This window comes from Crocodylus porosus, unplaced genomic scaffold (genome assembly GCF_001723895.1).
Source record: "Crocodylus porosus isolate Cpor-Errol unplaced genomic scaffold, CroPor_comp1, whole genome shotgun sequence".
In the NCBI taxonomy this organism is placed as follows: domain Eukaryota; kingdom Metazoa; phylum Chordata; order Crocodylia; family Crocodylidae; genus Crocodylus; species Crocodylus porosus.
Window position 1 is genome coordinate 83148038 of NW_017728906.1, and position 12253 is coordinate 83160290.

The window sequence follows — 12253 nt, forward strand, 5'->3', positions numbered from 1 at the left end:
GGGGGCTGGACTCGATGATCTTCCGAGGTCCCTTCCAGCCCTAGTGTCTATGAAATCTATGTAGCATGGGGGCCCACACTGCTGTATTTATGAGGATGCAGTGATCTTAGGACGGTCCCCAGCAGTGATGCAAAGAGTTTCTGTCTGCTTTTCCAGCTCAGGAACAGAAAGGGATTCCTCAACAAACCCATGGCTCTGGCATAGGTTTCAAACCACTACCAACAATATGAAATGTTTTGGCTTTGTGCATTTTCTTTCAGAGAGAATTATGAATATAAAAACAATTTTCATTTAACATTTATTTCCAATTCCAATTAATTAAAATGCTTTAAAAATATGGAGGATTCGTCTAAAAAAATAAATGTTTCTACAATAACTACTTTTCTTCAACAGAACTGTCACTTTAAATGTCAATTTTTCATGCATATCAAAGCGACCAAAGACAGAAAGGAACACTCAGGAAGACCCTAGCAGTGGTACTTTTAAACTTTTAAGAGTTACAGTGCTTTCTGGACCAGATTTTTTGTTGGTATAAAGGTGTTGAATTTGATGGGATTGGGGTAACAGATTTTTAGTCTTTGGTCTTAGATTTACACGTACTGTTTTCAGGGAAAGGCATGCCAAGAGCTGTCAACTCATGCTTCAGAGGAAGGAGGGAGATAGAAGTGTTCAGGTACTGCTGTTTGCCTCCCCAGCCAATAGTTTCATTATATTCAGAGTATATTTGTTGGTAGAGAATAGACCGGGGAAGAAATGGATTTCTTATCCCTTTGTCTGCTGGGAGTAGTGTGCAAAATGGAATGTGAGCCCTCCACAACACTGTAGACTGTTTAGGTACAAGAGCTAGAAACCAGCTGTTCACTCTTAATGCATCAACTTAATTAGCAAGGTCACCACACTTTATCTTATATCATAGCATTATGGCAATATTGGCATTGTAGTGCTTAGACTCTGAGGTGGACATATAATTAGGCTGGCCATTTTGCAAGCTGAAGAAAAAATAACTCTAATCTACTAGAATTTTTGAATTTTTGAGCATGTTAACAAAATAATAAATTAAAAACCTAGCAGGATTTATTTAGACTTTCAAAAAGCCTTAAGATTTTTCCTCTAAGCTACTTTCAAAGACAGAGTGAGAAACAAAATACTGTTATGGATTAGAAACTGGGAAAAAAACGAAGTAGAAAGAGATGATACATTTGTCAGAAGGTTATATTTGGGGTCACAGTTGTGGTCAGCCAAAGTCTATATTGTCATTGGTATTTAACATATTAAATAATCAAAATGTACAGACAAAAGACATGTGACTTAGATTATTTGAGTCTAGAGGAAATATTGAGTTCCTTCAGCGGCATTTAAGAGATTAATGGATGGACAGTACAGTGACAGGAGAAAATATGGTTGACAAATCCAGTCATTTTGGATAGAATAACTTTGCTTATACCATATTGAGTTTTAAATTAAATTAAATATAACTACCAGGGGAAAAGACAGGGCCATCAGTATAGACATCCCTGTTGAAATGTTGACTTAATACGCACCAGTAATTTTACTTGTAGAGGCAGAGTATATAATGAATCGCTTGAAATAATTTAAAAAATATTATAGTGCCACTGTATAGAAATCTCTCAACTGGAGTATTGCATCTAATTCTGGTCATCATATTCCACGCTGTGCAATGAAAATGATTAGAAGCATGGAAAATTTCTACATGAAGACAGATTGTGAAGAGACAAATAGGAGGTCATATTAAGGACCTACAAAATAATACATGATGTATAGAATTTAAATTGGGCATTTCTACGTGTTCCGCTTCATACAGATAGAAAGGATGGAGTTAAAATGGAAAGAAAAACACTTTAGAAAGATCAAAGAATGCTATGTTCTTAAAAAGTATAAGTAACTTATAGAGCTCACTGGCACAAGACAACAATAATGAAACTAAATACTAAGCAAATGACAAATGCCTAGGGCTGAAATTGTCCCCCTGTTGAAGTCAGTAGCAAAACTTTCATTGATTCAGTTGTCATTACAGTACTTTTGATCCAATATCCAATATTGGAGATAGAAACCCACATTTTTCAGGATATACAGCAACCATAACATGGTAATTAGGAAAAAATGCCATATGGCAGGTTATTCTGTAATTGTGCAATATGGTGTTTCTTTCACCTTCAGCTGAAGTGTCAAGCATTGGCTTCTCTAAGAGGTGGAAACTTGGTTAAGTGGAGTACTGCACCAATATGTTGTCTCAGTTCTGTTTCTAATTAAAGAGGTGCTACTTTGAGCCCTTGACATGTGTGCAAATGTTCTTTCAGTAAGTCCATCCTTATACAAGTACTGACACATCCACCCGTTCTCGGAGAGCATGCTGTTGTGACAGTTGCCAAGTGTGGGGAAGATTAAGGAATGCTAGAAGTCTGACACTTTGAACAATGGAAATTAACTGAAAGTTGTTAGTCCCTATAGCAGCCATGCTGGACTGATCTCTCTCTTTTTCCGTCTGGTAACACTTACATATCGCCACTCATTTCACATTCATTTGAACATCATCCAGTCCCACAGTTAAAATAAAAAACATCAAGAGTAACAGTCCCACGTGAAAGTGTTCTGAGTTACAGCTTGCCTAGCCAGCAAACCTTTTAATTGTGTGATCCAGTGATTTGTACTACATTACTGCACACTTGGTTTCAAAACAGTTCATACTCATTAGCAAGAAAAGTTAAATGCTTGTTTCAGACTGAGTGCGGGAACCAGTAATAGGTACAGCCAATATGTAAATTATCTGCCCTTGCTAGACTATCATGTTTTACACTTAGAGCTCTTATTAATCTTTAGCAGGCTTTATTAGCACACAAAGTACAGCCATAATTTTCATTTCTTCTTTTATAAACGGGGCGTAAAGAAATTCTGGCACAAAGAAACCCTGGTTGGATATACCTTTGTCAAGTTATGAGGTTCTGTTATTGTTCAGTATAAGTAAATACATGTTAGCAAACTGAATTACTGTTTAAATTGGCTGATGCCATTGAAGTTGCAACCAGCATGAATTAGGCATATCATCAGTAGTAATTCTGAAGCACAACAGTTACCAGGTCTTCAGAGTGTTTTGTTTTAGTAAAAAAAATCTATTCTGGATGTTGCAAATATTGATATAGATATATAGATACATACATAAGCAATCTCAGTCAGCAAGATTTTTTCATCCATTTCTGAATCCAGTTCTGTCAATAGAAGAGCTATCAAGAAAAAATAAGTATATGTCAAATTCAACATCATAACAGTGGCAACTATCTAGGCTATTGTGCCATGCTATTGTATTGTTAAGCGTTATGCTCTGGTGGTTTAGAAAGGTGACAAAAATAGCTGCTTCCCATTTGCAGTAGCTGTTTTGCAATATTAATATCTCAGCTGTTTGAAAATGATTTTCAACTGGAATACCCAAGGGAAGCAATTTACACTAATGACTAAAAGTGAACTGCTTTAAAAACATTTTATTTTAACTAGAACTAGTTAAGCAAGCACCTGTTCCTTTTTTTCCCTTGTTCTTAACAAAAAAATGAAACCAATTAGCACAACTTTAAAAAACAGGCAACCTTAGTGACTACATCTAGATTAACAACATCTATGCTAATGTTTCATTTGGATAGGTGCTGGAAGTGATAAAGAAATTAAGCTGTAATATACTAAAGCAGAGAGATTGTTAACTCCATAACAGATGCTGCTAGAGTTAATGAGATGCCATAGTAGTCTGCTTTAAAGAAACAAGAACGTCCTTTCCCCACACTACATTTGCGTCTGGATTTCTCAGCAGAGCTACCATGGTGATTTGATCATAGTGATTAATATTAGAATTCATTTGTGCTGTATATTTTTGGCTCTTTGGTCTTTCACATGCAGCCGTATAGTGGGCTCATCCTTATAAGGAATAATAAATTAAAGTAGTCAGTGGGGACAAGAAAACCTTCATTCTTTAAAAATAACTCCCACAGATGCTAGCAAATCACTTTTATTATGTTTTTGTTTTTAACTGTGTGGAATTATTCTGATTATTGTTTTTATGGATAGACTGTGCTGATAAGAGTCTGCTTTAGCATAAAGGGTAGCACGCAGCGATGGTGTTTCAGGGGCATTGCAAGGGATGGGCCATGCCTAAGAAAGCTACTGCATTTACTGCCCAGCTTCCCACCTTGCCCTGGGGTAGGGAAGGTATCCTAATGTTTGCTTCACCCTCTTCAGTAGTAGCTAGCAATGTCCCCTGCCCTACACCTTCTCTTGGTCCAACTCACTTGGCTGATATCTGGGGGAAGAAGTTCATGGTCAGTTAACAACACCCATTTATCCAAGGTCAAGACAAGCCATTTAGGGTCTTAATGGAGGGGGCATGAGGTTCTCTTTTAAATGCAGCATAATCGCTCAATATAAGCCATGACCTAACCATTAATTAAAATTAACCAGTAACATGACTATCTACATACCTTTCGTGGCAGAACCTGAGAATATTTTAATAATAAATTATTGTTGGAAGATTGGAACTGAACACCTAAGCAAAATTAATGAGACATCCCTACTTGACAACATTTTAATTTGTATCCCATAAATGTCTCTTTAATAGGAATGAAAAGAAATACATAAGCAGATACTGGAAAGAAGTTGAAGTTGGAGATTTTGTTCAGCTTCGCTGTAATGAAATCATACCCGCTGACATATTGCTGCTCTCTTCAAGTGACCCTGATGGTCTGTGTCATATAGAAACAGCTAACCTGGATGGGGAAACTAACTTAAAGCAAAGACAGGTAGTGCGGAGATTCTTAGAGCTGGTAAGTCAACATCTTAAATTTGTATTTTATTTAAAGTATGGGAGCAATTCACCAATCCAGAACCAGGCAATAAGGGCAGATTTTCTTATTGCTACTTATCTATCTACAGCAATCTATTGCTGTTTATCTATCTATTGCCATAAAACTGCTAGTATTTGCCAAAAATTAACCTCATGATGGTATCTGAGGTTTCACTGTCACTTTCTCCAGAATATGAATAGGTGTTTGCTGCGCTAGCATGAAAACTTAAAATAGTTTTTTATTGCATGTAATTTGGGTTCGCTAAATGAATTTTTAACTGTCTAGTAGATAAAAATTTTCAAGGTATGGGAGAACAAATGTTTTCCCTGACTCTGGGCGAAGTTACTTCCCCTTGGAACTCTGCCTAAAACTCCATGTTGCAATATCTCCCTAAAGAGTGTAAGACCTTGACGTTCCAAGGTTTAAAGGTGAAGTACCCAGGAACTGGGCACATTCTCCAGAAAAAAGAACACTATAAAAGCTGCTTTATACTTCTCTTACTGACACTCCCATATGTGTAACCAACAAGCAGGCAAACAAGCCGTGAAAGTCAGGGACAGGGGGAGCTTTCACTGCAATTACATGAAAATGATCTGAACAATTACCTAACATTGCAACCCTTCTTAAGTATTACCATATTCGTTCCTTCCCTCTTTCTTCCTGTAATTCCTATCGGCTGGCAGGCCAGCGAAGAACCATCTGAAATACTTTTCTGGAAATCTACATGTATATTCTAGCACTCCTGCTCATTTTGCCAAAAGCAACTTAGGATAGAAATTACATAACTGTAGTGACTCTCCAAGCACCAAGAAAGGCATAGAACAACCAGTGGGATAAAAATTAATATTCCTTTGCAAAAACTCTTAACTTCAGGAAAAAACTAGCACCTTCCGTGGCAGAACCTGAGAAGATTTTAGTACTAAAATATAATAAACTTACTTGAGTAATAATCTTATTTTAGTAATAATATCTTAATAATATCTAATAATCAAGGCTGAAATGTGACACCTAAGTCATACACAGAGATCACTGATGTTTAAAAAAAATGCTTATCTCATCTCTCACTTGTTCGCATGCTCTCTCTCTCTTTTTTAAACATCAGTGATCTCTGTGTGCGATTTAGCTGTCAGGTCAGCTTTGATATATTATAACTAAAATATTATTACTAAAATAAGATTAAGCTTTTCTCTGATAATCAAAGCTGACATATGACACCTAAATCTCTCTCTCTCACACACACACACACACACACACACACACACACACACACACAGGGGTGTGTGTATAAATATATCTATATCTATCTTTCTTTATATATACACATCTATGTGTGTGTGTGTGTGATTTAGGTGTCATATATCAGCTTTGATCATTAGAGCAAAGCTTAATTACAATTAACCAAATGTTTTGATAGCTATGATCAGTTTGTAGCCCAAAACACCTAATTTGGCTACTGAAAAATCATACTCTTCCTACTGAGGGAAAGAATGGCCCAGTACTTAAGAGTGCTAGCTGGAACTCTGGACATGTGTGATCTGGGCCAAAGTGTGGAGAGATTTAGGCTATATCTCTAATACCGTCCTGCCAGGACCAGTGCACAGAAAAGAAGCCCCATCCACTCACTCCCCAACCACATGCTTCCAAAACTGTTATTTAGGTGACATATATGCCTTAGATAAAAGAAAGAGCCTGAGAGTAACACACATGTAGAACCCCACTAACCTAACTACATTGTCTAATTGCCAAATTTTGATGTGTATGGAGCAGGAAGGAGTGGGCGAGACTCGTTTCTTGGCAGTTGTTCCACACTTGGCAGGGAGACAATATAGACATGGCCTTAAGTGTTGCAACACTGAGAAGTACACCACTTAATTTTTAGTCACCATGTCATCTGGTGGAATCCACTTCTTTGATTTATGCACCCTATAGATACCCTTTCTGCACAGAGAGGCTGAGTCCAGATAAGCGTGGCCATGTGGTATGTGGCCATATCACATGTTCAGCTGTCCTCCACGCTGCAAGGGAGCAGTGTGCAGGGTTTGACCAATGAATATCCAGGGGTCAGACAAGTCTGAGGAGGAAAAAAATGTGAAACAGTGTATGTGGGAGCATGTGCTGCCCAAAACTGGAGCCTGGATTGCTGCTGCTGCAGCCCCAGAAGGCCCCCAAGCCCCCAGGTAAGGCTTATCCTGCCCGGAATAACCTGCCATGCCAGAGTGCACATGGCAAAGGCATTCCCCAGGGACAACTAGCAGTGGCACAAGGTGTACCTCTGCTAGTTGTCTCGGGGAACCAAACACCCTTACACGTGTGGACACAGCCAGAGAGTCAAGCCCATTAAGAATGATTAAGAATGATTCATACAAGCCAGCAAGCTAAGTGGGAAGCTACCTAAGCTAGCGAGTAGGAAGTAGCAAGGAGAGAGGCCTTGTTTGACTGTAGGTATGACAAGAACATAGTTATTTCAGATGAGTTCCATAACCATTGCCATTATAGAGTCACGCTCTCACTCTCTGCCCCAGTGAATATTTAAATATAAATACAAATGGAACAGTTTCAGCCACAGAAATTGTGAGAGACTCACCCAGAATGCACGCTAGCCTAGTGACTGGTGAATGCACTGTAGCCTGCTGGGGAGGGGGGCAGGGGTCACACCAGGGATCAGGTACCTATTCCAAATCAGTCAGAGAAGGGGTTTGAATCAATATGTCTGAAATTGTCAGAAAGATTTAACCACTAGGCCAGGGGAGTCGAACTCACCTTGTGCCCCGGACTGGATCCAGGTTGCAGGGCCTGGATCTAGATTGGGGCACAACGAATCTACTGCAGCAGCAGCAGATCCAGACTGGTGTGCAAGGATCTTCCTGATTTCCTTGTTGGCTATAGGCAGTGAAGCTCTAAAATATAAACCGATTATCACCAGGTTGGCTGCTTAGGGCTTCATTGGTCTTCAGAATTATTTTAAGCCCAATCTCCTACTCCTTCCTGTATTTAATTAGTCCTCAGATCCTTCCTGGATCTTGACCTCAGCTGCTGGTTCCTAGCTCTTGATTCTTGGGCCCCTGACTTCTGGCCTCACTCCTACCTCATGGCTAGTTCTGACTCTTTATTTGGTATGTGTCACTGCCTTTCAGCTTTACTCTCCAGGTTTATGACCTGGCCCTCACCCACACCTTAGTACTTAACATCAAGAAATTCAATGCCATCAAGACTTAGTTGCAGAAATTTTGGCACGAAAAGAACATAGTCATGTCCAGAATGAGGTAGCAGCTGAGTGGGAGTGTTGAGGAACTAATTTGTGCCTAAACATTGCTCTAAGGCACCTGAGTCCCTTTTTGGATTTAGCCCATTGCCCTTTTGTGTCTCAATTCTCTGCCTGTAATATAATGAGGATAATAATTGTTCTCTGCTATTTGATGAATGGAGCATAATCTCATTTAAGCTCACCAGCTTAAATGATAAATGTTCAGATATTACAGCACTGGTAGCCATAGAAGTTTCCAGGATAGAGCAAACTTCCATTCATTTCAATGAAAGCAGAAATAGGCTTTAAGAAAGTCTTTTTAAAGAAAGCTCCAAAGGAAGCTGCAGTACTTTCAAGATAACTCAGAAACCCTTTAATGCTTGAATCCTATTTCTGTGGTGTTTGAGCTGTCAGCAGTGTGAACACCTGCTAGTTCTGAGAAGTCCAGGACAGCTGCAGTACCACAGAGGCCCTACGTTGTTGCACCTGGCTGAGTGCCTCTGCCGAATACCAGCCACCCTCATGAAATTGCCCCTGTCAGTGGGCACAGCTACATAAGATGCTTAATGCGCAGTAGCCTAATAACACTGCACAATAGTGTGCTGGGCAAGAACCCTGCTAGTACACTACTGTGCAGTAGCATTAGGCCACTGTGCAGTAGGAGTCACTAAAAACCCATGCACTGGCGCTTCTGTGCATTTACTTAGTACTTCATTAAGCAAGTACTAAATTAAATGTTCAGTAACTACTGTGGATTAATGAACATGTAGATGTGTCCGGTATGTTGTCAGCGCATGTGGCAGCAGTAAATCTGTCTCCCGAATGTGAGAAGAGTCTTCAGCATCTTTGACATTATTACCCTGCTGAGTTGAGCAGGGGTATGACAGAAGATGAAGGGCAAGCATATTGTACCAAGTATCAACTATCTTTTTAACATGGGAGCCTGTCCCCACAACCCTTCTGAGCACTAACCCAACATGTTCATTCATTGGAGATGAATGCTTTTAAATTATCAGCTTAAGCAGCAAAATGACTTAATATGCTTGTGGTCCTGTGGTGCTGCTTGCATTTCACAGCACCTTTTTTTAAAGTGAGAAAATAAATTAATAGATTTTATAGTCTTACTCCCTCCTGTTTATAGAATGTACATGCTAGGCCATGTGGCTTATCACAGACCAAGGGGAAAAGATTTTGCAGTAATCACTCATTAAAATACCAGCAGCACATCACAGGACTGAACTAGCTTTTCAATGGCAGTACCTCAAACATTTGGAAAAATTTAACAGCCAGCCTTAGCACTTTCATGTTTCTCATAAGAATGAAATAACTTGTTATTTAAACCATGAAGTATGAAGGAGGAAAGGATCAAGATTTTCATTTTACTGACAGAGGGAGGTCCAGATTCTGTGGTATCCCTATTGTATACTGAAGGTAGGGAATAAAGAAAGAATCTGGGCCCAGAAATGTTGCTTTAAGTCATTTGGGACCCACTAATTCTGCCTCCAGCCAGAGTCCCTGCCTTGTCCTGATCCATAAAATTTGTTGAGCCCTGAGTGTGCTCTAAGTTGCATGCCAGAAAGAACGGTACCACCAGCACACCCTGGCTGGAATGCAGTGCGCTTCAACCTTACTTCGCTCAGTCCCTGACACAACTTCTGCCCCATTTGCCAGGGAGGAGCCAATACAAAGGTGGTATACTGAAGGAGGTTAAAAGTTTTTTAGAGCTCCTCTACAGCATTGAAAGGTGTTCCACCAGGGCAACCTATATCCTCTTTATAGCCCCAGTACACCCCATGAATGTTACTAAGGGCCCAGAAAGAATGTAAAAGTCTTTGCCCAAAATTGAGATGGTTCCTGTGCTGTGCTCATGAAACACCATTCTCTTATGCATGAGCAGCTCTCTGTCTGGAAAAAGTTCTTCACAGCACCGCTCTGAACACCAGTGGCCCATCTAGTCTTCAATCCCAGTGCTTTGCAGGGTCTAAACATAAGTGCAAGAGGTATATCAAGGCCCTCAGATTGCTTCTGTAGAATTGATAGATTTAGATTGGTTCTCTCAATTAAGACCCGGGTTTGGTTTTGTTTGGTTTGGTTTGGTTTTGAGGGGTGGGGGTGGAATATGCTTCTGCTTTCACTTCTGCCTTGATTTATCTGAATAATTCTCTTAGGGATGCTACTGATTGTCACTTAGCATTGGTTTTATGTTAATGGATGTGAAGTGTCTGGCATCAATTGTCTATGATTATGTATCCTGTTAGTGTGGAACCAATTATTGATGCTATACGCTGTTTTAACTTTGTAGACTGCATTATCAGTTCTCTGGCTTTTGAAGAATCCAGTTTGAATACATCCTATCAACAGGTAGCCTAGAAAATAAAAGATACTTAAGCAAATGGGTGAAAAATTAATCTATGTAATTGCAGTTTAAAGAGCTGGTGCTCCTCAAATCATTTGATACTTGAGAAACTACTGCATGGTAATTAAGTTTATTAGTCTTTTTTCCTCTTATTTTGTCACAAGTTTATGAAAGAGGCAATTTAAAAAAAATCACTATTCACAGTTAACAAGTAGTATTTATTTTACTTTCTCTGAATATCTGTGATAGTATGTAAGCAGATCTTAGGAAACTGATTAGAAAGCATTTCAGAAAAATATTTCAGAATGCATTAAAATCTTATCTTGCCAGGATAGTCAGTAACTTCTTTGAAATTTATTTATTTTTTTTTGGAAGGAGACTTTCAAAAGGCATTTGTGCCTTTGAAATTTTCTCCTGTGGAAGGTGGATACTGTAGTCTCACTATCTAGATACTGCTGCAATAGGTGTTAGAAATGCTTGAAATAATCAGAAATCACCTTTTTATATAGTTTGTTTTGAGATCAAAATGAATATAAAGGATTCCTTTCATGCTGAAGCACAGATCAAATCAATGTGTGTATTGAGACACATTGGAAAGTTAAACTAAGAGAGAGTTCTTCACGAAACTCAGTTTTGCGTGATCTAATGGTCCTAGCAGTGACCAACCACGAATCCTTGGAAAAACTGAGTATTTCTTGGTATTTTACCAATTTGCTTCTAAATTCTAACCCACCCTAGCTGCACTCTAGTCACAACAGCCATTCCTAGTGTACTCTACCTAATAGGAGACACATTGTGAAATAAGAATCAATGTGTTTTCTGTATTACTGTGCAAGCTGTTTTGCCACCACACCCTCCGTAATTGCTTATGGAATGTTTTACATGTGCTTGAAATATTTTGTCAGCCACTCTTCAGAGGGTGGCTGAGCAGTTACAGACTTCATTACAGAAGATCAAGCCTTCCTTTAAAGTTGCATAAGGATGGCTTGAAAGACTTGTGAAAACGCATATATTTTTGCGTTGCCCTGTAGTAGTAAAACAATGTTAATATTTTTACTTTAAAAATATCCCTTTTTACAGAATACACAAGAACTTCTTTAGATTCTGTGAACCAAGTGATGGTTTATAAATTACTGGCCATGTTCTGGGGTGTTTGCTCTGATTCAGAAGGACCCCTGGAGGAAAATGAAGGGTGAGACAATTACGCATTGTGTCCCTCTTTGAAAAAGTACCTTACACACCTGACCAGTAGGGATTAGACCTTAACCTTTACCATTTTCCATGAGACTAGGGATTTTCCCAAACACACAGTTTTGATTAGACCAGCTTAAATAAACTGGTTTGATTCAATCAATGCAAATCACTGTGTAGACAAGCATTTATTTTTGTTTAAGAATGACTTGCTTCAGTGTAGCTTACAGGCATACCTCGTTTTATTGTGCTTCGCTTTATTGTGCTTCGCAGATATTGCGTTTTTTACAAATTGAAGGTTTGGGGCAACCGTGCGTCGAGCAAGTCTATCAGTGCCATTTTTCCAACAGCATTTGCTCAGTTTGTCTCTGTGTCACATTTTGGTAGTTCTCTCAATATTTCAAACTTTTTCATTATTATTATATTTGTTATGGTGATCTGTGATGAGTGATCTTTGATGTTACTATTGAAAGAAGTTCTACTGTGGGTAAAATGCTATCAAACAGCATTGCATGCTACAGAGAAATCTTTCATGAAAGGAAGAGTCAATTGATGTGGCAAACTTCATTGTTGTCTTATTTTAAGAAATTGCCACAGCCACCCCAACCTTCAGCAACCACC

The 12253-nt window shown here is 39.0% G+C and overlaps 1 protein-coding gene across 1 annotated transcript in view; it reads left to right on the plus strand.

Moving 5' to 3' along the window:
- The window catches only part of ATP10A (ATPase phospholipid transporting 10A (putative)), a 167955-nt gene that overhangs the window by 58341 nt on the left and 97361 nt on the right, over nt 1-12253 (plus strand). Inside the window, 1 exon segment of the mRNA XM_019529445.1 lies at nt 4616-4820. Within this exon segment, the coding sequence (XP_019384990.1) occupies nt 4616-4820 (205 nt within the window).